Source organism: Mytilus edulis, chromosome 1, assembly GCF_963676685.1.
Source record: "Mytilus edulis chromosome 1, xbMytEdul2.2, whole genome shotgun sequence".
Lineage (NCBI taxonomy): Eukaryota > Metazoa > Mollusca > Bivalvia > Mytilida > Mytilidae > Mytilus > Mytilus edulis.
The window spans coordinates 35662925-35690024 of NC_092344.1; the positions used below are offsets into that span (position 1 = coordinate 35662925).

The window sequence follows — 27100 nt, forward strand, 5'->3', positions numbered from 1 at the left end:
TATCTATTAAGTACTGTCGGTATGATTTAGACATATGATACACACACATGTATTAATGAAGCAAAACATCTCAGTCGTCAGTTGATGCAGCTGACTCTAGAACATCTCTTTCAAGTTTTGTTTGGCAGGGGAAACTGTGCTGTTTATTGTTGTATAGCAATTGACCTCGATGAGACACCTTAATTCTTTTTTTTATATGGAATTTCTGATAGCTTTATCCACACATACCCCTACATACCTATATATGTTTATATGGATAAAAAAAATAGTTGAAACAAATAAAAATCGAATTAAACTAAAGATCAAATATGTTTAAAAACTAGTTTTGATTGTCAAGTCCAACTATATGGAATAATCTTTCAGAATTACTGTGACAAATTAATGTCAATTATATAATATTGTAATTCTATTCAGGAGTTATTAAATTAATCTATTCATTATTATTGATAATTTCTTATATTTATATATTTGTCATGTATGTATTACAAATGTATCTATGTTTTAGTTTATTAGAAATATGACTGAAGAATGCGAGGCTCTCAAGGGGGATAAGTTTAGCTTACCTCTCAAAATAGAGATTATTATCCTAATGGTATGATTACATTTGTAATTTCTACTGTTTTACAACTTTTTCACTTTTGGTCAATCTAAAAACGAATTTGACTAGATAATCCAGTGAAAGAAAGATTTGTTGTCTTCTCAATACCACATAAAACTGCTATTTCTAGAGTATTTGTTTTGAATAGGCAATACAATGCATAAGGATTGATGTGTTTTCTGAAAGATAATATACATCCTAACATGTATTTAAAATCTGAATGATTTTACTTACAAAGCAACACAATATATGAAAAATGCATTGTGAAAAGTTAATCAAGTTAGCTATAAAGGATATACTCCACCAGCACCCTGTTTTCCATAAGCATAATCGGGTGAACAAGTCAGATTGGCTCGCTGTCCTTTACTCATCTGTAAATATGCAAGAACTTATGTCATGCTTAATTATGTAGTACACATTTTATCAAGTCAGTCGAAAATAGGCAAATGTATAAAAACCAAGTAGATATGGAATGTTAATGCTATTGAAGGGAATCCTGCCACCTCTTTATAGGACTGCAAAACTATCATCATTCAGCAATTTCTAAGATGAATTAAATGGCATTTTCTTTTGTCATGTTTAACAAAAAAGTAAAACTCGCACTTCTTTTTTTTTCTTTTTTTTTCTCTTAGGAAATGTTTTTTTTTTTTTATCTTGTACGTTTATGCTGACCATATTCTTTGTTAGCAGATAAGATTAAAATCACAGTTTAAAACTTTTTTATTCAATCAAAATCTATAAAGTGCCTGTTTGCATCTCGCAATAACGTTATTTGTAAGTTAATCCTTAATTTCCGAGTTTAAAGAGGTCAACGGAACGGGAAAAAAAACATTAACTTAAATTTAGACTGTTTTACAATAGTAAGTCCTTATTTTAACAAGTTTTTGTCTTCTAACTATATATGAAAATCACAAAAAGCTACTACTTGCCAAAGGGTGGAAATGTCAATGTTTACCTTAAGGATGTTCGCTCCTCTCGGGTTTGAATTTTTTGCCAGATATTCGAAATCCTCTGGTTTTATCCACGTAGTCCAATTAAAAATTTCCCCCACTAACCCCTACTTTTCATTTCATATTTTTATAACATATAGTTTAAAAAGCCATATTTGAAAATCCTTGTTATTTCTTCATAATGTTTGAAAGAAAAAGGTTGCCAATGTTAAATACATGAAAAGGTCCCTTCATTTTCTTCTGCCTTTTTATTTCCTTTATTTATATACTATCAATTTAAGTCTTTTAAAAAGCTTGTTATTTGAGTAGCGAACATCCTTAACATGTTTGTATATATAAACACGAATGATTAAAATAAAATGCCAATGAATTTCACTTTAATCATAACTGAAGAACAGTGAACGTGACGCCACAAAAATTCGAATTTGATTGGTATTTGGTGGTATTAAGCATTGTGTAGAAGTTTTATAACATATTGTTCAGGCAAACAAATTTTGGACAAACAGACAAGGATAACCCCATTTCCTTTCTTATATCAGGAGCATAAAGATGTCCCTGGAATAACTAGGAAAAAAACTTAATGAATGTTTCGTTTAAGCGTGCAAAACTTTATAATGTAAAACAAAATATATGGAAAAGATATCAAAGTATCAAATGATGCTTAAGACTGGAGATCATGTGGCAATAAAACAATATCATACAAACCAGAGCTATTCCATCATCCCATCCTTCAAAAATAAAAAAAGTTTAACTTAGTCATTTTATTTTATTGAAAAAAGTATCATCATTTATTTTTGTTACGTGTTTTCAACAAATGTGTCCCTTTTACTCTACTGAAAGTAAGTGTACCTTAGTTAAAAATGTACAAATGACTGTTACTTAGAAAAATCACACAATCAGCAGTACACTTTAAAATACGAATATGAATACATTTTGTATGAATGCAACCTTCTTTCTATCATGTCTATTATTTTGTATGAAAAAAACTGTTGTTTTGATATCAGAATCAACAACAAAATATAAAACATCGAATACTGTAAACCAACTTATTTTCGCGGATACTTTATTTCGCGTTTTACCAATTCTAGTCCGTTTCGCGCCTTTTAAAATTCGCGATTTTCTTATTTACTTGATGTAGATTAATAAAGATTTACCTATTCGCGACGATTTATATTCGCGTTATTTTTCTCCTCGCGAAAGTCGCGAAAATAAATCGCTCGCGAAAATAAGTTGGTTTACAGTATGTATTATTGTACAAGGGACATTCTTAAGCTACACTTAATATCTATTATACAGGAATCAAAATAAAAGATCATAAAATACTGCATAGAAAACACTACGTTGTCTTACCTTTGATTACTTCTCCACTGCCAATTCTGAACTCAAATGGCTTTCCTTTGTCTCTAGATGAATCAAATATCGTGCCATCGGTCAGTGCTCCTTAAATATTCATAGTAAAGTGTCACATTTTATCTTGAAGGAAAACAAAGACAGAAGAGAAAATGTATCTATGAGAACATTAATGTTCAGCCGTATATTTTACAAAAAAATCCAGAGTAAAAATACTTGGTCCTAAACACTAACTCAATACAAATTTTAATTTACACATAGGATTTCATGTGGAAAGACATTACAGGTTTAAATTTATGGTCTGTTTAACATTCCTTGAAACCCACATCAATGTCTACAAATGCGCTAATTACCTTTTACTGCATAATAATTACCACTGAAACTAAATGTAGATGAAATTTTGATAAATATGGTTATTTATTAATGTCAGATGTAAACCAATTGTAAGACTAAATTTGAAATTTATGTTTTGATTTATACAATTCTAACAGCAGTAATGGTAATTAAACATTGATTTACCTTGAATATGTACATTTACTGTCAGGACTCGAGCAAAGAAATAATGTGTAGCAGATACTTCTAATCCTGTTATTCAAACTATAGTAACACATAAACAAACAAACAAACAAACAATTTATTAGAGTCTCACCTCTTCGCCTCATCAAAACATTTGATATAAAACACAACATCAATTTATAAAAGAGCACTCTAAAAAGAGTTATGAGAGACTGTAAAACACACATTAAAATACATTTATATTACATCTATAACATATATCAATATATCTTAGCATAACACACCATCTATACTATTAAACGAGAAGACCTCATTTTGGGTGTCGCTTCTCTTCTTTCCGCAATAAAATAATCAACACGCCTCTGTGTCCTATAGGTACAGTGCATAGTGCCATTTGTCATCCATTCATATGATTATTCAGATTGAGTTATTTTTGGAGAAAAACGAGAAAAAAGGCATCCGGATATTGTCCCGTCATTGGACGAAATTTTAAGTCAGATAAGACTTCCGGTTTGCGTTTTTCTGTATAATTTGAACATACATATACAAAGAATAAAGTGTATTTTCAGAATTCTATCTGCTATCATTTTCAAGTTTACTGTCCACGGCAGTCACAGAGTTTATTTTAAAAATAGAGAGGGTCTGTATACTATATCAATGACCACTATGGACCGATTAGTAACCTTCGAATTGAACGTAAATACACTATATTTATATAGTAATGAATGTTCATGATATACAGATAAGCGCTAAAAATATTCATGTGAACTTTTGATACTTTTTCTGAAATTCTCCAGTCATTAAATCTTTTACAAATTCATTGATTACAAAAAAAGAAGATGTGGTATGAATGCCATGTTGAGACAACTCTCCACAAGAGACCAATATGACACAGATATTAAGAACTATAGGTTACCGTACGACTTTCAACAACGAGCAAAGCCCATACCGCATACTTAGCTTCAAAAGGCCCCGAAATGACAATGTTAAACAATTCAACCCAGAAAACTAGCGGCCTTATTTATGTACAAAAAAATGAACGAAAAACAAATATGTAACACTTAAACAAACAACAACCACTGAATTACATGCTCCTTACTTGAATGTTCATAACATACTAAATGTATGTTCATTTTGAAATTGATAGAAAACAAAAAAATGGGAATATTGGAAATAAAGGAGGAGGTATAAAAAAGAAGCATTTTCCTGTCCCCAATAACCTATGACTTATGATACTTTTGCTGAAATTCTCCAGTCATTTAATATTTTACAAAATTCTTCCAACAACACTTTGCATACTTTAAACTACGCTCTGAATGCCCGCGATTTCGCGGGTGTGCTCTAGTACTATTAAAAACAATTATACAAGAAGAAAAAAAATAACATTATATACACTTATTACGAGAATAAAATACACTTTCTCTTAAAAAGAACTTCATGGCAGATTTTGGCTGTAAAATAACAAACTCTGTCATCATGAAACATAAATAAAAACTTTTCCTCATTACTCAATTACTAAAACTACTTTCTATATTAAAAAAAGATGTGATACGATTGCCAATGAGACAACTGTTCACAAATGACCAAAATGACACAGACATTTTAAAACAACTATAGGTCACCGTACAGCCTTCAACAATGAGCAAAGTCCACACCGCATAGTCAGCTATAAAAGGCCCCGATATGACAATGTAATACAATTCAAACGAGAAAACTAACGGCCTTATTTATGTAAAAAAAAGAATGAACGAAAAACAAATATGTAACACATAAGCAAACGACAACCACTGAATTACAGGCTCCTGACTTGGGACAGGCACATATATAAATAATGTGGCGGGGTTAAACATGTAAGCGGGATCCCAACCCTCCCCTTAACCTGGAACATAATTGTACATAATAAATAGTTTGTTTTCAATATCTTTAATAACAGACTTGCTCAAAATACATTCAATATTACAATACTGATTAAGATCAAGTTCTTTAAACTTTGTATTCACTCTACAGTTCCAATTTTTTACTTTATTAAAACCGAAAGTACTAGTATTACTCCAAAGATTTTTTTTCTTCTTAAGTCTACAATTAGACATCTTATTAAATCGTGAACATGTCCTAAATATGGAAGACCATAGTTTAACAATACATGGTTTCCATCCCATATCTCCATAAAGTGCTAAGTCAGGGGTATATCTACCCACTCCCATAACAAATCTCATAGCCTTATGTTTAACAGCAATTATACATGAAAATTCCTTAGTACCCCCAAATAGAGGCACCATAGTCAATCACTGACCATACAATTGAATTGAACGGTTTTATAAATACATCATATTGAAAACCGTCATGAGCTTTACATTTTGCTATTAATAACCATAATGCCCTACTGGCAGATTTGGCAACTGCTTTAGTCATATCCTCATAACTAAAATGTTCGGTTAATAATAAACCTAAATATGTATAATTTAGTCAGCACTTCTGTGTTGACTTGAGTTTATATCATTGTTATTTTCATTTTTTTAAATTAACTGTTAACAAAACTTTGAATTTTTGAAATACTAAGGCTTTTCTACCTCAGGAATAGATAACCTTAAGTATTTGGCAAAACTTTTAGGAATTTTCGGTCCTTAATGCTTTTCAACTTCGTACTTTATTTGGCCTTTTTAACATTTTTTGATTCGAGCGTCACTGATGAGTCTTTTGTAGACGAAACGCGCATTTGGCGTATATATAATTTTATAATCCTGGTATCTATGATGAGTTTATTTGCTACTTTATCAACACATTTTCCATTAAAATCAAAAGAAAAATTAGTACATGGCACATAAAGTGTTCTAAAATGCATAACTCTTGATTTTTCTAGATTAACATCTATCATGTTATTATGCACCCTTGTTTCAAACCAGTATTAACTGGGAACCAGTCAGATAAAATACCATTTAACTTAATACAAGACTGAACATTATTATACAAAGATCTTAATGCCTTAATCTTTTTACAACTAACACCAAGTAACTCTAATTTGCTAAATAACAATGCTCTATTTATAGTATCGTATGCCTTTTTAAAGTCAATAAAAGCAGCAAATATAGACTGTTTACGTAGTTTTCTAGACTCTATGATACTTGTTATAGACAGAAGGTGATCAATTGAGTTACGATCTTTTCGGAAACCATTCTGTTCATCATGGATAATATCAGATACATATGTATAGATACATTTTCTATCAGTAATCAGCATTTCCAGTGTTGTGACTTCCATTTTCTTGTCTATTTTCAAAGTGCCAAACGCCCTTAGATGTTTGAAGAACGACAACTGCCATTATGATTAGAAAGTGCCAAATTGAAAATTAAAACATGAAGTTAGCTGTTTCAACTTTTTAAAGTTATCAAAATATTGGTAAAAAAGCAAAACGCAAAAATACCGAACTCAAAGGAAAATTCAAATCGGAAAGTCATTTAAAGGGGCACTAGCTGTCATATTCATGTTCACCGATTTGACTCAAATTCTCGTATTGTAAAACATTTATCCAAATTAAAAGTATAACATAAACAATTAACAGGGCATAGACTCGAGAGTATGTAGCTTCGTTTCGTATGCAATTTAGTCTAGACGCTATCTAATTAACTTTCGAGTTGACCTCCGAGGACATCTCATATCTCTCATAATTCTTAATAGAATGGCACTTGTATATGTTTTAGTATTTAGAAGCTAATATTATTTTACTGTTAGTTTTAATATACAATATGTTTTATATATGTTATCCAATATTTCATGTTATACGCAATGTTTTATATGTATATTGGAATGTATAATGTTATTCAAGTGGTGAGACTTTAATAAACTATTGAATCTGAATCTGAATCCGATGCTCATATAAGCGAAAAAAACATATATATATATATATATAGAAATAAATAGATAGGGAAATCGTGCAATTAGATTTTTTTTAGGTCTGTTTAGTTTTATATAATAGATTAAAGATATATCTTAATCATCGTTTTTACATGTATAAGAATGTTGTTTTGTGGATCGAATCAGTCAATCAAATGATCTACATTTGTTTCACTTTCAATGTTGACATTCTTTTCCCTTTAAATAACTTGACCCGCACGATTCATGCGTTTTCCATTGCTAAGGGGTTAAATTAAAGTTCACATACAAACGGATTTAATGAGGTCGAGTTACTTGTATGTGAATAGTTCATCATCAATGTTTCTTAGCTTATTTTGACAAAATTGAACCATACTGACCGCTAAAAGTGAATTTTTATTTCACTATTTCACTTTCATTAATGATTGGCCCTTTAACAATTGACAAAATCAAAAGCTCAATTAAACACATCAAATGAATGAAAACAACTGTCATATTCCTGACATGGTACAGGCATTTCCTTTAACGTAGAAAATGGTGTATTACACCTAGTTTTGAAGCTAGTAAAACCTTTCACTTATATTCCATCATAATGAAAACAATGTGTGAACAAAACAAATGGACAAAGTAGGTAAACATGGCAAAAATAGGGGTAAAGCAGTCAAAATTGTGTCAGAAACGCGAATCAATGAATGCGTTTGTAGATACATGTTTTGTGTTCTGTTAAATTGTTCCTTTTAAAATTGTTACACGATAATGACTGCTGTACCCATATTTTGACTATTTTATTAATTATGTCTGTTTTTTTCACGCATCATTGTAAATATAACGGAATTGGACGAGACTGTCATCAAAGGGAGAGGTTTAGCGCTTTAAAACCAGGTTTAATCCACCATTTTCTACATTTGATAATGCCTGTACCAAGTCAGAAATATGACAGTTCTTGTCCATTCGTTTTTGATGTGTTTTGTCATTTGATTTTGCCATGTGATTATGAACTTTCCGATTAGATTTTCCTCTGAGTTCAGTATTTTTGTGATTTTACTTTTTTATAATCTCAATCCCTATAAAAACGAACAAATAAATATGTCAACAAAGAAAAACAAAATAGCATATATACAAAGCACATAAGCAAAAATGAAAGACAAGAAAACAAAAAAAATTATCACAACACAACAACACAATGGCGGGATATACAAATACCGAACCACGCCTAAATGATATTACAAAAATTGACTTAACAGTAAACGTTAATATATATTACAAAGACAAATAAAAGAACACTATAATAAGTAATTAAGATGATAAACAACGTCAGTACCTAGAATTTTTGCATCTGGACCATCATGTACAATTTGTGAAGTTTATACCGAATATTTTCATGTATTAGCAAGGTCTTGGTATCTTCCGATGAACGGTTTTAGAAAAGGGACGAGACGTTCTTTGACATAAATCTGGAGTGGCAGTACTCTATAAACAAGCCCTATTACAATCCCCTCCCATAACAATCAATGCTAATTAAGCGTGAACAGGTGATATTTACCCGTGATCACATGTGGCAGGTAAACTATTTTTACCGGACATCAATCGATATTTTTGGATTTTTTTTTTATAAAAAATCAATATATTCCTGGTTTAAATCTATTTACCTTTTTAGCAAAACAGATTAAGACTATCAGAAAAAACGCATGTAAAACGATCAGATATTTTTTTACAAAGGTTATTTAAAAAGTTTAACAGACAGAACCACGTCAATTGAAATATTAGTATGCGCATGTGCACAAGTGTGATATTTATTGTTTAATAATACGTCCGAATTCATCATAAACGACAAAATTGTCATTCAAATCATTATATTACGTTCGTCTCAAGTGTTATGACGTAATAATTAACGTGGAAATGCATGGATTTTGCACCCGTCTCCGTTCCGCGTTCAATCGTTGTCTAATTATTATCCCGTATTGTAAAACGTGTTTATCAAATAACTAAGCTGTTCCTCAACAGACCGAAACACTAAGTTAAGTCTGCTGATATATGCCAATTTTGACCATGCACTCACATACATGTTTAACAACGCCTCATTCTGTATGTGCCTGTCCCATGTCAGGAGCCTGTAGTTCAGTGGTTGTCGTTTGTTCATGTCTGTCATGTTTGTTTTTTGGTCACGATTTGTCAGTGTTTTGATCGATATTTTTCTTTGTATCAATCTGATGAGTTAAGCTTTTTTCAACTATTTTTTATAGTTTGTTGTTATGTTGTATTGTTACACCACTGTCCCCGGTTAGGGAAGGGTTGAGCGCTCACATACATGCTTAACACCGCCACATTCTGTATGTGCCTGTCTCAAGTCAGGAGCCTGTAGTTCAGTGGTTGTTGTTACTTCATGTCTGTCATATTTGTTTTTCGTAAATTGTTTTGTTATGATTATATTGTTATATTTTTGTTTTCTATATTGAATTGTTTCTATTTTTTCATATCCAGAAAACAGAGCACTGAAATCGACTGCTTCTGCTTGCAGAAAATAGATTATGTTTCAGTTCCTTTCGTGCAATACACTATATGGTACTAAGAATTCTGAAAAAAAGACATGTTGATACTTGAACTTGCTTTGATAGTTTTTCTTTGCTTCGAAATTGCCACCCCGTGTCAAACATAGCCGACACCCCGCATGTGGAGTTCTACGCTGTGATATCGGGTGTAATTAGGTGTAATTCCACCAAATCACAGTACGTCATATCGGGTTGCAGACGAAAAAAGGGTCGAAATAAAAATCCCTTGAATTTGACAGTCGTAGGAAATAAATCATGCATTTAATTGCATTAAAAAATTCATAACCATATATCTTGGGTATAAGATAAGTTTCACCAAACTTGTCCAGTGATTCAGGAGCAGCAGCCGGGCTTCCCAAAATGTGCCCGTCTGTAAGACTTATTATGCTATCTGAACTTATGTCTGGTTAACATTGGTGATTCCATGCAGCCAAAATATAAATGTATTTGTCCACTTTCTGCTCCTTCCAAATTTTTGTTTATGCTTAAAAAATAAAATAGAGGACATTACCTGTATAATGTACTTTAACTGTCTGTCCTTTCTGTGGGTAGTTTTTACCTAAAACAAAAAATAATGATTTACTGTATATGATGATGGATCACATGTACAATGTAGTAGACAGATAAGATTAAAGTGTGTATAGTTCCATTGAAGCGCGAGGTTTAGATAGCAACAAAACCAGGTTCAATCCACCATTTTTTCTTAAAATGTCTTGTACCAAGACGTCGCGTACGGTGTTGGTGTTAGTTTTAGTAACGTTAGTTTGACGTTATTTTCCATGCATTGTATAGATAACGTCGTACTTTTTTCATTTCGTGCAGCTCAATTATACAGCATAATTTATATGAGCGGTTTGCTTGTCTTACTACGTATAGAACCGAAATGCAAAAGCGGCACATATTTTTTTTTAAGTACAGTTAAATTAAAACAGAAAAATAATATTCATTTCAATTAGTATCCCCTTGGAGCAAAGGTATTTTCTCTTTCTTTTGATTGAAACAGAATATTTAAAAAAAAAAAAAAGTTTAAACCACTGTCTTTTCTGCTGCTTTTTCTTTTATTTTAAACATATTTATTTATAGTGGATTGGGAAACAAGTTATTACAACTTATATTAATCCGTTTCCACTTTGAGGGTGCGAGTGCTTCCTTGTAGCCTTAGCCTGCTCTTTTCGAAATCTAAAAGAATGACTTTTACGTGCAAGAGATATTGCTCTCTCTTAACACGGGTCAGTCATTTATCGCCCCCTTCCGACGAACTATCATTGTTTCACAAGACCATCATACTCGCAAATGGTGTCAAGGGCTTATTCTTTTATCCGCTTTTGATAATTTACGAATAAATTTTTTATTTGTTGAATCGTTTGTTTCATCGCCTGTATTAAATGTTAAAAGAATCAACAGTTGAAAGCAAATTCAAAATTAACCACAATAAAATTAATTTAATCAAATTTGCCAATTTTATAAACAAAAGGAAATTTAATCTCAACTATGAACAAGAAAATAGATGGGCGCAGATAATTTTAGCGAAAAACTACTAGGGGACATTTTAGCGCAGACATTAGAGCCCATTTTAGCGCAGGATTAATCCGTTCAGCTGTATTTTCGATAGCCCATTTTAGCCAAAAATTTCCTAGTTGAATAATACTAAAACCACGAACATTAATTATGCTGGCTTAATATTAAAGTTGTATGTATATATTATGTTCACTTTGGTTCATCATGGAAATAAAAGTAATATAGAATTACTTTTATTGTTGTCACTCATTTACGTTTTTCTTGATACTATCATAAAATTTCAAACAACAACATATATAAAAATACAATGTATAGACGAATGTGCACCACAATCTAGCAGAGGCGGATTTAGGGGGTAGGGGGGGGGGGGGCAGGGGGCTCGCCCCCCCTTTTTGGGGAAATTTGGTTGCTTATATAGGGAATCCCTGAAGCGTTACTGGGGCGGGCCCCCTCTTAGGCCAGTCAGTGGGTCCCCACTTATGAAAATTTCTGGATCCGCCACTGTCTAGACAAGATAAAGAGAAAAATCAGTTCCTACTGCAACTTTATGAACTGTATTGTACAGGGGGTATACCCAAAGCCCATTACGTACGTTCTCTGTAATATAAATTCCAGGCTAGAACGGACTTTTAAAATTTTATTTTAAAATTTTAGTGGCATATTTTAATGGACATGATATGTTTTAAATTGTGCTGTCTTGCTTCTATTTAAAAAAATATTGATCATTAATCATTAATCATAAAATGGATTAAAGCATTGCTCTAAAATAGGCATTGATAATTTCCATTTTCGCTCGAATGGGTTAAAAATCTTGGGCTAAAATGGGACTTACTTCCGCGCTAAAACGTTAGACTTTTTTTCTCTAAAATGTCCTACCAATGCGCTAAAATGTCCTCCGCCGAAACAGATACAGATACTAATTTTAATTAGATTCGATAAATATCTGTTAAGATATTGTATCCAAAAAAAAATTATAAAAAAAGTTATGGTTTTGCATAATAAGATATTTGCTACAGAAGTCTTTGAGGGGCATGCAATTTAATTTTTTTCAATTTGATATAACAAATAAATTGTAACATACTAGTAACAGATTATCAATTTGATATAACAAATTATGATAATTTGAAATAAAAAATCATAAATTTGATATATCAGATCCCTTTTGCACTGATTGTGCATGCGTTTTCTCTTCTAGATCTCGCGCATGGGTCTTTGTTTTGAATAAAAAGTGTGCAAACAAAATAAATATTGAACCAAATATATAAAAAAAAATGCAAGGATGAACTTAAGGATGTTTCATTAATCCTTGTATGTGCCCATCGAAATTGATAAAGAAGCATGCCAGGATTTTGAGGAAGGGAAGCATTTTTTATCCTTGCATGTTCCTATGTCCCTAGAAACACACTATCCATTATTTCTGATTTTAAATGTGCAATGTAAATTGATCCTTTTTTTATTATAATCGTTCGTTCTAAGACACTAGGTCCCATGTACCGAATAGAGAACGTTCAAACTAGTCACCCAAACTGCCTCAAATAAAAGATAAAAGGGGAGGGATTGGGTTTCAGAAACATTAAACCTGTTAAGAAAGTTTTGAATAAGCATTCACTATATGATGACATATTTGTCGCTGGACGTCAGATAAACAATGAATCAATACACAAAAAATGCGCCAATTTGGGTTACGCAATGTTTCAATCAATCTCATTATTATAATTAAATCATACTATTGGTAGAGAAATTCACAATTTGTTATATCAAATTGACAATTTTTTATTTCAAATTGATAATTTGTTATACCAAATTGATAATCTGTTATATCAAATTGATAATTTGTTATATCAAATTCATAATCTGTTATATCAAATTCATAATTCGCTATATCAAATTCATAATTCGCTATATCAAATTGAAATTATAGTTAATTAGCATGGCACGTAAAGGCTTCCGTAATTTGCGACGTTAGGCACTACATGTCACGTTTTACAGAACGTAACGTCAAAACAAGTAAAAAAGCATGGTGTGACATTATGACTAGACACAAGTAGTCGCTGACTGTGTCGTTAATACTTCCGACATGTGATCGAAAATGGGTTCAAAAAAATCCCTGAACAGTAGATTTTAATGTTATATAGTATTTTTTTGTGTTATTGTAATTTCAAATTTTCCCCGTCCAAAACTGTTTAATATGACTTATCATACTTGTAACAAAAATGTATTTTTTTTTCTATTTTCGGCTTGACCACAAAACAAAGTGAACTTTTCGTCCTGGTCAGACGCGTCCAGTTAACGATGACGTCATAAATAAAACATACACCATTTACACCAAAGACTACTCTTGCTAGGAGTACAACATTTTTTTAATAAATTTTAAAAATGACAAGAATAACTTCAAAGCAACGCTGATCATATGTCGCGGTGTTACTTGTCTACACGCTCAAAATCAGTGTTAATAGGGATCATTCGAGTAAAAAATGAATAAAAATATTGATTTTAAGGCATATTCCATTTCTACTTTTAATTACGCACATTTTGATATATACATTTATATAGTTATCAATTCCGAAACTTCTAACAAATGCAATAAAGGCGAACTGGAAAGCAAACCCCGTATTATCACCAACACCGTACGCGACGTCCAAGTGACTGAGGAAAATAACAGTTGTTATCTTATAGTTAGAAATAAAATTAACGGTATCAATTTTCTTGCACCAGATGCGCATTTCGACAATACATGTCTCTTCAGTGATGCTCGTGGCCAAAATATTTGAAATCCAAAGCTTATATAAAAGGTGAAGAGCTATAATCCAAAAGGTCCAAAAAGTATAGCCAAATCCGTGAAAGGAATCAGACCTTTGCATGAGGGAGATACATTCCTTAATTTATAATAATTTCTATCATTTTGTAACAGCAAATTTTAATAACACAAAAAATCCGTATTTTCATGTTAGTTTATGTGTGTGTTGCATTGTCTTTTGTTTTTTGTTGTACTTCAGTATTTCTATTGTTTTGTTGTTTTCCTCTTATAGTTGATGTGTTTCCCTCGGTTTTGGTTTGTAACCCGGATTTATTTTCTCTCAATCGATTTATGACTTTCGAACAGCGGTATACCATTGTTGCCATTATTTACAGTTATTATGGCACAAATAATTCAAAAAAATAAATTACAGGTTATCATTGATCCAAGTCGAACTGAACTTTGAAACATTGTAAGGGTGTTAACAAATGGATACCCCAAGCTCCCCTGGATTTGGATTGAAAAACAAGCCAATCAGGCGCACTGAGTCATAACAGAGCTTTTGCCAGTGATAACGGATCTATAACACACAATAATATTAATATTAATGCTGAGATTAGTTTTGTAATACTGTATTTTTTCAACGTTTAGCATGACAAAATGCTCCTCCCCAAAATGACTTGTAAACATTTGTGGTTTTTTTTAAAGAAATAGTCATCCATGTTTCGTTATAACCCTAGATAAAGTTAAAATTGAATTCCACATACCAAATGTGCCTTAAATAATAAGTGAGAAACTGTAATTTCATTAACATATTCAAAGGTACATGATTTATTTATTACAGCGTGATTGATATGAAAATACGATGAGGTGTTATGATTGCCAATTAAACAACTTTCCACCATAGTTACTTTAAGACATATTTTTTTTGTAACATTCCCCCTTTTATCAAAATCCGTTAATTTTTTTTCTATTTATTTTCATTATTTCGTGTTTTCAGTGTTATATTATCAGAATCTAAGGGTGCATGTGAAGTTGTCATAATCAAAATAGCGACAAATAGATTATCAATGGTCTTTTAAATTCGAGAATGATTCTCGGCCTCATCTCATCTCAGGGCTGTCGCCCTTTGATGAGATTGTAGCTATTGTTTGAAAAACCATCAATGATCTATAATCATGGTAGAAATTAGGATGTGATATCCTTTCTTAAACCCTGTTTGTGTCAGGATGGAGGAAACAAGTACATTTTTTATAACGTTGGTTGCAATGAATACCACGATATCCCAGTAAAAGAAAAACAGATAATTTCACTCCTGTGTCGTCATACAATAATGAATGTTGTCAATACATTTTCATTGACGTTGCATCAAAACGGATATGGAATGCAAAGAATAAGATATTATTCCTTGTAGTACACACTTTATTTCCATTAAAAAGCCAATGGTGTCAACGTAATGAATCGATAAGAATAACTAATTGAAGAATTGAAATATCCAAAAATATTCAACTCGGGACTGAAAAGCACTGATAATTAATTCATGCACTACGTACATTTGTCAATAAATGTGTTTCCATCACTTGATTAGAATTCGGGACATTTGTTTCAAGGGACAGGATGTGGCGCAAAATTGAAAGTTGTCGCCCATACAACACTTCCGTCATTCAAGAATCAAAATTTGACCACACGAAAATCAAAAATTGATCCGTTCTGCCGACAAATGCCATTTTTTTTTACTACTTGAAAAGAGAAATGAAACGGAAGCAAACCATGCCCACTGAGTTGAAAGACATTTAATATTCTATGAAATAGAATTGGGATTCCTCCTAAAAATCATGCAAGGAAATAGGTAATAAGGAACGACGTGAGATACCGCTCTCTTCTTGTTCTTTTATCGTTCGCCTTTACACTTGAATACCAATCTCCTCAACAAATCTGGTTGTCTTCTGTAGGGTATTCACTGGTCCATGTAGCATCTCTTTGAGTGGTGTTTCTGAGTGCCATATCTTTTCTCTCAATGCCTTCTGGATCTTGCATGACTTTAAGAGGTGTGCCGTATCCTGCTCTGCTTCTCCATGATGAGGTTGTATAAACCTTGTTGGAGTTGAGGTAGCTATTCGTTCTTCAAAGCTTGTAGCACAGAGAGGGCATCAGTCGGGAAAACTACTTGAGTTGAGTTGTGTTATTGATTTTTTTTTGATGGAGTGTACATCATGAGTAAGGACTTTTTCTTCAGCTTTGTAGTTTGATCAATGTAGGCCTGTTGGTATTGCCTCTGATGGTTGACCTCCGTTGGGGTACTTAATGTATATGACAGCTCCTCCTTTTGTTGTGGCATTTGTAGCTGACCCATCTGTCTATACTCTTATCCAGGTCTCTAAAGGGTACTCGTCTTCGAGCATATTCATTGTCAGTGTTTTTTTAAGAGTGCTAGTCTGTTCATCTTTGGTGGTAATGAGCGGAACCGAGGTCTGGATGGTGATATTTCCAAGTTTCATGAGCTAGATCCGTATTCAAGATGTGGTCGTATAGATTTCAGGATTTTTTTCATTTGCTCCACATTTTGTTCCTGTAAGTTTCCTCATGATAAATTTCTTCTAGCCTTAGATTCAGCTGATGTTATATGTTGCTTCAATGTCATTCTTTTGTCAAAAGTTACCCTAAGGTATGTTTGTTGGTCTTCATTTTTTAGTGAAGTATCATCCACAATCAGTTTGAGAGATTGGGTTTTGGGAGAGAGTGTGAAGAGTGTTCCAGTTATTTTTTCTTTGTTGATGGTAACACACCACTGCTTACCCCATGTGACTATCATATCTAAAGCTGCATGTATTCTGTATTTAGCTGTAGTTGCATACTCTTCTAAGCACCAGTGAACAAGATCGTCTGCATAAAGTTCTGATTGTACCCCTTTTGGTAGCTCTGGTACTAGGTCGTTCATAAAGAGTATGAATATAGTTGGTGGTAATACTCCTCCGTGTGGGACACATTGTTTTAAAAGTACTTTCTGTCCACATTGCCAATCTACCAGCACTCAAGCACTTCTATTGTACAATTACGATTTGGTCCGTTTGTAAATTCTTCCACTTATGCGATATCTAAGCATTTTGCAAGGAGTCCATCTTTCTATACCTTATCAAATGCTCTTTGTAGCTCTACGAAGACAGCCAACGTTACTTTCTTGGATATGGAGGCATGTTCTACTACTTGCGATAGATGTGTAGTCTGGTCTTCTGTGCGTTTGTATTGTCTAAAACCAGATTGTTCATGTCCAATGATGTTCTTTGACTCTAAGAACATGTGCATGCGCTTGATATTTAAGCGGTCCAACAATTTACAAAAACTGCTTTTTAGGCTTATAAGACGATAACTTGACTTTTGACTTGTTTTTTCCTTTCTTTAGTATTGGCATCATTATTGCTTCCTTCAAGCATTGTCGGACTTGACCGTCTCTCTAAATAATACATCATTGAACGCAGAGTATAGCAACTTGGACTTGATATTTAATAGGAAATATAACTTAGTTTTTGTATTTTTATGCTCATGTTATAAAGAAAAAAGCGAAAATAATTCAAATTGGTAGAAAACAGAAAAATAACAGTTTTTGGAAATAAGGATGAGGGCTAAATAAATTGTCCTATTTCCAAGTACCTAAGCTTTCCATCAGAAACCAAATGATGTGGAAGTAAGCATCTATATCCGTTCTCATTTGAACTATGGCCAAATAGGGCTAAATGTTACTTTTTATAAATATGAATATTTGCGCCACGACAGCCATTGTTATGACAGTCTACACGATAACCTTTTATATCTATAGATACTGAGCTCAATGTTTTTGAAAATGTTAATTATATTCTATTAGCCTGTAGAAACGATTTGACAGGCAAAAAGCAATTTGACAAGCATACCATGAAGAATGTGATGAAAAACAAAATTAACCGATTTAAGGTATAACACCCATAAATGTGAATAAAACTGATTTATGAGGATATTTCACAACCTGATAAAGGAATTTAAAAACAATTAAACATATCCTTTCTGTTTTTTTTTTGTTTTTTTTTTTGTTATTTACTTTTTTTAAGGATGTTCGCTGGTCATGTTTTTTGATTTTTTTGTCAGATTTTGGGAATCCTCTGGTTTTATCCATTTGGATGCCTTAAAATAATGTCCCCATAAACCCCCATTTTTCTTTTTATAAATCTTTTACATGTATGATTATAAGCCATCTGAAAAAGTGTTATAAGATCTTTTTTGTTTTTTTTTATAGTTTTTGAGAACTATCTTGGTAAAGCTATGAAAAGTCAAGAGAGCAAATTTTCCCGCCAAATTTTCCAATGGCTAATATCTCGAAAACAACCACTCTGACCTATATTTTCTTTCCGCTCTTTGGTCATTATTTATCCCCTATCAATATACATTTGTGTTTTGAAAAGCTTGTTATTTCTAAACTGAATAGCGAACTTCCTTAACATAAAATACACTGCTACAGAAAAATGTTTCGAATAAACATAAACAATAAACATTACAATCTCTGACAGAAATTCACTGCCTGAAGCAATACATGTAGGTATGTCTGAAATCCTAGAATCATTCAAAAGTGGCATATCCACACATAACACGCAATTTCATACTAGTGAGATGTTTAGCTTACTATAAAAGCAGGTTTAATCTACCATTTTCTACATGAGAAAATGCCTCTACCAAGTCAGAAATATGACAGTTGTTATCCATTCGTTTGACGTGTTTGAGCATTTTATTTGCCATCAGGTTAGGGCTTTCCGTTTTGAATTTTTTCGGCGTTCGGTATTTTTGTAATTTTACTTTTTACACGCATTTTTGTTGTTTTGATTTTTTGTTCGTATAAGTGATATTGCGATTCTCGGGTTTTTTTTTCCAGAATTATGGACGAATAACAAAATCCCTTCAGGTAAGTGAAATCGTTATTGAGTAGTTTTTAAGGTTCGTGACTTTCTTTCATTCAAATTAACTTTGGGGTACGTCCAGCAGAAATATGTGGAAGTCCGTGTTCAAATTTATCAAAGAAAGTGATCGAGGTCGGAACAATGCATTGTGTACCATATGTAACATCTGACTCTGGTGAGGTTTCCTTTCTGTAAATCATCAAGAAAACAATACTCCTGCTGGAAATCTGCACACACAGGTTAAATTAGTAAGGACATAAAAAATCAAATCAAATATGTTTTTTTCCTGATCATATGTCAATAAAGGGCAAATTATTAACAAAATAGTATGCATCTTAAACATTATCAATCATTTGCAATCCTAACAACAAGTATGAGAGGAGAAGTAACCATTTGATAAAGCAATTAATGATATTCAAATTGTAAAACTATTTTTCTTTTCAGTATTGAATCTAGCCAATAGATTTCCACATGCCATAGTGGATGGGAATATCACAGAACTGATGAATCAGTGTTCATAGTACCAGCTGTCTTTCGATGAACTTCCCACTTTTGCTGAGGAAAAGGCGGCATTCTTGGGGGCAATGACAGACATGCATGACATTAAATTTAAAAAAAAAGTATGTTTTTACATTCTTTCAAAGCTAATTTAGCTCTGCCAAATAGCAATTCAACTCTGAAAAAGCATTTTCAATAAAAAAGAAGATTAACACAGAATTCAGATCGTGACTCAAATTTGATATATTGAGTGCATTGTTATCGTTTAAATTTAACCAAATAGCTGGCAGTTGTTTATTAATATGAGCCTAGTTCTGTTGGTTTGAAAGCAGCAAAACAGGCCGCTGTTGAATACAATAAAATTTTACAGTAGAAATGTTTTAAATATTAACGAATTTGTATAAGGGTGCTATAAACAGTTTCGTATAAAAAACTAGGGTTTATTCCCCAACTAAAAATAGACATGGAGGGAAGTCCCTTTTTATCAACATAATTGGTGAAAAAGTATCATGTTTTTTGTATTTGGTTGTAAAGATATGTTAATTAACTTCAATTAAAACAGGTTAGATGATTAAAATAATTTAAAAAATTAGATTAATATTCATGTTTTGAGGGGAGACAACACTGTAAACAGTCTGTTTTTTTGGCAGTGAAAATTCAAAACTTATTTGCAACCACTGTAGCTCTTTTCGGAGCAGGCGAACGTACCCTGAAGCATGAATTTTTTGAAAGACCAGGTAAAAATCTATGAAATTCATACAACTTTGATAATGAAAAATTTGCAGGTATCATGTCTTCAGGGGTGTGCACATGACCTGATTTCAGGTTTTTAAAGCTTAAATTAGGCAATGTTTTTCCCAGTTTCTCTGGATAACACTTTTTTATACTATTAAAAGTACACTTTTTTTTTTATTCCATTATAAACTAGAGAACATTCTGATTCCAGTGATATCTAGTTTTATACAGGTATCTTTATTAATCAGTCCACCACTAAGGGTCACTTATACATGGTCCCTCAAAATATGACGTCATAGAAAAAAACTGTTGATTGCACCCTAATGTTCATATTTAAATAAAACAAATCCACCCGTATTCCGAAGAAGAAGAAGAAATATAGCATGTTACACTTTAGTAGAACAATAATATCAATACAAGGCAGCACTCGCACCCGTAAAGTCGAGAGGGATTAATATAAGTTGCAATAACTTATTTCCCAATCCACTATAAATAAATATGTTTAAAAAAAGGGACGAAAGATACCAAAGGGACAGTCAAACTCATAAATCGAAAATAAACTGACAACGACATGACTAAAAATGAAAAAGACAAACAGACAAACAATAGTACACATGACACAACATAGAAAACTCAAGAATAAGCAACACGAACCCCAAACTAACAATATTAATAAAACTGTTTGAAAATAGACAAAAAATAAATCAATAAAATATTTTATACATTAAATAACCATAAATATCCTTTTAACATGTATAAAGAAAGTAAGAATAAATCCACACCTGTATGATCCTGTACACGCACTTAATTTGTTACCTCTTAGTATAGATATTAGTACCTGGAAAGATATATATAAAGGTGTGCCGCAAGGCTCTATATTAGGACCTGTACTTTTTAACATTTTCTTGAATGACATTTTTCATTTTGTTTCAAACAGTTCATTGTATAATTATGCAGATGACAATACTTTATCATATTCACACTCTGATATAGACACTGTGGTAAATATTTTAGAAAAAGAAAGCTTAGAGCTAATAAATTGGTTCAGTCTAAATCATATGAAGGCCAACCCTGACAAATTTCAGGCAATAGCCATAGGCAAGAAAACTGAAAATAAAAACATACCATTTAATTTAGATGGTAATATTATACATTGTGAAAAAGAAGTAAAATTATTGGGTGTAACAATTGATTATCAACTTAAGTTTGATGCCCATATTTCCAATATTTGTAAAAAGGCATCAAGACAATTAAATGTACTTAAACGTATTGGTAAAAATTTAACAAAATTAGGTAGACTTACTATATATTATTCATTTATAATGTCAAATTTTAATTATTGTCCTGTAATATGGCACTTCTGTGGTGGTTGTAACACCAGAAAAATAGAGAAAATACAGGAGCCTGCCCTAAGATTTATATATGAAGACTATTGTAGTACCTATCAACAACTATTAATTAAATCAAAATTACCAAGCTTAGAAATCAGAAGAATTAGAATGATAGCAATAGAGGTATATAAAATTATTAATAAACAATGTCCATTATATCTACATGAACTCATTGAAATTAAAAAATGTAATTACTCTTTTAGAAATAACAACAACAACAACAACATATTTTATTTCCTCAGACACAAACGTGTACAAGAGGTCATAACAACATAGATGTTCCCAGTGTAAGGACAACTACCCATGGGCTACACTCATTTAGATATGCAGGAGCCAAACTCTGGAACGAACTGCCAAATAAAATGAGGGACGAAATGCCATTGGGTCAGTTTAAAAGTTTGGTTGGTAATTGGGAGGGCAGTTCGTGTCAGTGTTCCTCCTGCAGATCTCAATGAGCTGTAGATCAGTTTATTTATTTATCATGTATACTCTGGCTTTTAAATCATTTGGCATAATTTTTTTTATTTGTGTTCTTAATGCTTGAATTACTTTTAGTGCTTTATAATTGCTATTGCATGAATGTTAGTTTATCTGCATTTTATGTTTGCTTTAAATATGCTTTAATTGTGCTAATTAATTGTTGTGCTTGATAATATCAGATTATTACAGGGCATTTTTCATATCGCATGTATTATCAGCCCTAGGTTCAATATCAGCCCAAGAGCCGCATGGCTCGAGGGCTGATAATACATGCGAAATGAAAAATGACATGTTATGATCTTTTTATTATATGCTTCAACAGTAGAGAAAAATAACAGATTCATATATTGATCCTTCTACGTGGTTCCCGAAAAGAAGTTGAAAGAGTAAACAGTTCACGGACGTCGGACCCAAAATTTGATACATTCAATATGAAATCTTTCCATCATATGCCTCAACAGAGAAAAAAACCCAGATTTTAATATAAACGAATCGACAAAAAAATAATTCAACAATATACATAATGAACATTGTTTGGAAAAGTCAACTTTAATAAAGTAACTTTCTAAATTATGTTTCAGAAAAACTTAAAAAATGCATTTATTTAATTTTTTTTTAATTTTTTTAAATTAAATTTAATTATTTTACACAATATACTTTCCATTATTCAAATAATTGTTTTGTACACTACTTTGTAATGTTTTTCATTGAAAACGTAGCATTGAGGTGTATTTTCCGGAGTGATAACGTTACGGAAAGGCATGTGATAACAATCGAAGCATGTGATAAACTTTTCATATCAGCCCGCTAAGCACCAATTCGAAAAATATGGAAAATACTTAAATTTAATGCTATTATCATACGGTAAAGATCATATGTTATTTAGTCTAAGTATATGATAACATTATTTATTTTGCATGTTTTATGTGTTTTATGTATTGTGCTTGTCTTATATATATGTCGGATAAAAGCTCTACAGAGCTTATGTTGTATTGTTATATGTATAACCGACTTTAAATAAATCTTTTATGCTTTATGCTTATACCTGTTCTGAGTGTATTACTACTATTTGTATTGTCAATGAAAAAAAGCTACAGTGAATGCATCTTTATTGTATTTTATTAGTTGTGACGAAATGTACCGACTTTTAAAAGAACTTTTGTTTATGTCATATGTTTGTTCACAATGGGAATACGGAGTTACAGTTCTTGACCTTTCCTTTGTTACATAGTTTACTTTCACTATTTCATGTCAAAATAATATGTTATCTTTATTGGAAAGGATCTTTTAAACATTGTTATTTTTAAGTGATCTGGGGTTTTGATTTTTTTAGTGTGTTAATAATGCAAACTGAAATTTCAAAAAAACGATAAAGATCAGATAATAATAATTTATTAAAGTGTCACATATTGATCTACATTAAAATACATAAAAACGTTAACATCATAAAAAAAAAGATCAATACCCAGCCTATAAAGACTTACGAGACACTGTATATACAAATAAAAGCTATAACAGTTATACTGAAGGAAAATGTTTTTATAAAAGGCATAGTCATGCATTACATGATTTAAAACTCATTAAATATGTACACACAATTATAAAATATCTATTCATGAATGCTTCAAAATAATAACATAGAACTTACTAATAAAAATCAACAATAAACACAAAAGAAATATAATTACAGTTTAGTTCGCTTAAAAGCGCCACTAGGGTAAAGGTTAAAAAAAAAGGTCAATAAGAATTCAGTTATAGTCCAGTAAAATTTTTAGTAAAATTTACAGTAAAAACCTAACGATTAATTCAAAATAAATTCGTTAAGTAAAGATTTACAAAGTAAAAATACAAAAAAAGGCAATTTAAATCAATGCATTAAAGGGGCACTAGCTGTCAAATTCATTGTAACCGATTTGACTCAAATTCTCATAATTGGTTTATAACAATGTTAAACATTTATCCAAACTATCAAAAGTCTAAAATAAACAGTTTACAGAGCATGGGGTAGATAATATATAGGTTCGTTTCGTGTGTATTTTAGTCCAGACGCCATCTAATTAACTATCGATTTGACCTCAGATGACCATATAAGCGATGTAAACAAAAATAAAGATACGAATAGATTAAACCAACACGTGCAATTGCATTTTAATAGGTCTGTTTGATTTTATTTTATAGATTAAAAATAGATGTTTCTCATTGTTTTTAACCATATAAGAATGATTTTATGTGCATCGAATTAGTAATCAAATGATTTACCGTAGTTTCACTTTCATTGTTGACATTCTTTTTCTTTAAATAACCAGTACACGTACAATGCATGCGTTGTCAATCTCTTGCTAGGGGTTAACTTAAAGTTCACATGAATACCGGTTAGAATGATGATGACGTTTTCACTTGCAAGTGAATCAGTCAAAAATTATGTTTAATCGCTTATTTCAACAAAATTAAAGGAAATTGATTGCTAAAAGCAAATTATTATTTCATTATTCCAATTGGATTAATGATTGATCTAAAAAAAAACATACTTTATTTTTTTATATATATCGTAGCTAGTGCCCCTTTAAGTTTAAACAATATTATATATTTTTTTTACGTCTCATAAAGCATTTATGGAGTGTATTAGCCAAAAGTGGTTGGATTTCATCACATTTCATTAAAGACGTAAACTGGTGTGCAGTTGTTAATATTTCAAAATTGTCAATCAACTGTTTAGCATTTTGAAAAAAGTTCAAATCTAATGTCCGAATAGAGCGGACAGTTCATCATGAAGTGTATTTCATTTTCTACGGTTGAATGGTCACATAGTTTACATAATCGTTCATTCAAGGGTATCTGCCGTCTGGAATATCGTCCCGTTTCAATAGCCAATGGCAACGCTCCACTTCTAAAAAGTGTCATTGTTCGTCTTACGTCTGCATAGATCAAAGCTGATACATCACGTTTGACATATGGTGCTCATTGTAGAACAAGTTAACCTGATGAAGGACATTTGATTGGGAAACCTAAGCCACCCAGTCAATGTCCACTTGCTCGTAAGCAGTGGTTATGTTTATACATCAATGTATCCAATAAGTTGCATTATTCAATTTTGAGATTTTTACAGACTAAACTTTACTTTGTTCATGTGCAAATAAAAAGAAATTTATAATAATAAAAAAAACTTTACCATCTCCAGGTGTAATTGTTTCAACTTCTACTCCCATTTTGTGATGCAGTGTAGTTTTTCTCTTCCAAATGTCGTCAATACACAGTTGATAATAATAATAAGATCCCACCTGGTTACTATTTGGAGCATATACCTGTAAAAACAGTCAAACCATAAAAACCAGTTTAGAAAAAAAAATGAATAAATGGATTGGGCTTTAATTATACAAAATTTAATGGTGTCAAAAACCCGACGCATAATATATCAGTATAATTCTCCAAGTAAAAACATATTTAGCATTAATTCAGATATTTTGATAGTTTTCACTATACAATTTTCACTGAAACTTCTGGAAAAAGCTGCCGTTTATAACAAAACATAAAGCCTGGGTCACACCTTACCGGATAGCACGAACGGACGCATAACGGATAAAAATAAAAGTTGTCCGTTGACAAAATTGTTATCCGTTGGGAGTCCGTTGGTGAATTTATCTGGACAACAACTGTCATTTTCCTGACTTGGTACAGGCATTTTCAAATGTAGAACATGGTGGATTAAACCTGGTTTTATAGCGCTAAACCTCTCACTTATGTACGACGGTCTCATCTAATTCCGTTATATTTACAATGATGCGTAAACTAAACAGACATAATAAATTAAATAGTAAAAATATGGGTACAGCAGTCATCATCGTGTTACAATTTTAAAAGAAACAATTACGCGTGTCTGACGTCAGAAAATTTATACGTCACATATTTTTGTTCTTCAATAATCATACAAACCATTTAAAAATTTCACATGGGCAATATAAGTTTGGTTCAAGTAGAAATTTTAGCTTTTCTTACTCTTCTGGTGGAATCAAAATCATCATGAGTTTGGTGTCAATAAGGAAGCCCAAAAAGAGTAAAACGATAGTTAGACCCATTGTTTCTGCAATGGAAACATCCAACTCATTACAAATCTTCGTAAATGTATCCATCAACACTAAACATTCATTTGTGTTTGCAGCCCTCATAAAAATAAAGTAATCTGAATAATGATCAATTGAATTTAAACCTGACTACGTTTCAACAAAGCACTGAAGAAAAGTTGCAAAGGTATTGAAGAGTTAACACGAAAGCGAACAACCCGCTTTGTCCACGAAGTATTAACCTTTTTTTAAAATTGAAAACCCCCTTATGAATATAGTCTATTTCATTATTCTTTATAATTAGTACACGTTTATTTTACGTTTATCATAACTTGAAAAAAAATATCAAAAAGCTTGGAAATAATTAAGAAGCGAAATTGATCAAAGGGTTACTTTGTTAATCATCTTATCTTCGTCTATTATCATCTTTTCTTTAATGAATTTAATTATTTTATAGTAAGTTTAGTGTTATTGCTGAAACAAATTGAACTATGATTTTGAAAATAAATTCAAAGTTTCTCGATAAATGTTTTAGATCTTAGAAAATAAATGAAAAACACTATTTTTTACACGAGACAAAGAATTGATACCTGAGATATCTCTTTGAAAATGAGACAGCGGATAATTTCACGATCGATGTGCCCGGGTATTGGGTCAATTGTCAATTGGACGTTTATTTTTTAAGTACCTTATATTTTTCGACAAAAGTATGAAAATGCTATTTATTTAAATGTTTTCAATTTAATTTTAAAAGTATATATATGTTTTTCCAAAATTTCGAAATATGTGACTAAAATGGTTCTTGGCACACATATTCGCATATAATTGTCTAACACACCCTGTTCCACATCGCCTGTTTATTCATTCAATGCAACTTCAACAATAGAAAATATATTGAAAGGATAACAAAAAAATACAAAATATTTAACCA

At 31.6% G+C, this 27100-nt stretch overlaps 1 protein-coding gene across 1 annotated transcript; it reads right to left on the bottom strand.

Moving 5' to 3' along the window:
- Positions 1 to 783: 783 nt before the first annotated feature.
- Positions 784 to 25386, bottom strand: LOC139519387 (peptidyl-prolyl cis-trans isomerase Fkbp12-like). The gene is made up of 5 exons (XM_071311420.1): positions 25281 to 25386; positions 10345 to 10392; positions 2899 to 2988; positions 2254 to 2276; positions 784 to 969 (listed from the first exon to the last, which is right to left on the bottom strand). The coding sequence occupies exons 1-5, from the start codon at positions 25315 to 25317 to the stop codon at positions 883 to 885; spliced, it is 285 nt and encodes a 94-aa protein (XP_071167521.1). The 5' UTR covers positions 25318 to 25386; the 3' UTR covers positions 784 to 882.
- Between the last annotated feature and the right edge of the window lie 1714 nt (positions 25387 to 27100).

Excerpts from the sequence above, each read along its gene's own strand:
- LOC139519387 (XM_071311420.1), bottom strand. The coding sequence starts at position 25,317 with ATGGGAGTAGAAGTTGAAACAATTACACCTGGAGATG. Across the intron at positions 10,393-25,280 it reads AACAATTACACCTGGAGATG|GTAAAAACTACCCACAGAAA; the intron begins GTAAAGTTTTTT and ends TTTTTGTTTTAG. Across the intron at positions 2,277-2,898 it reads CAGTGGAGAAGTAATCAAAG|GATGGGATGATGGAATAGCT; the intron begins GTAAGACAACGT and ends TTATTTTTGAAG.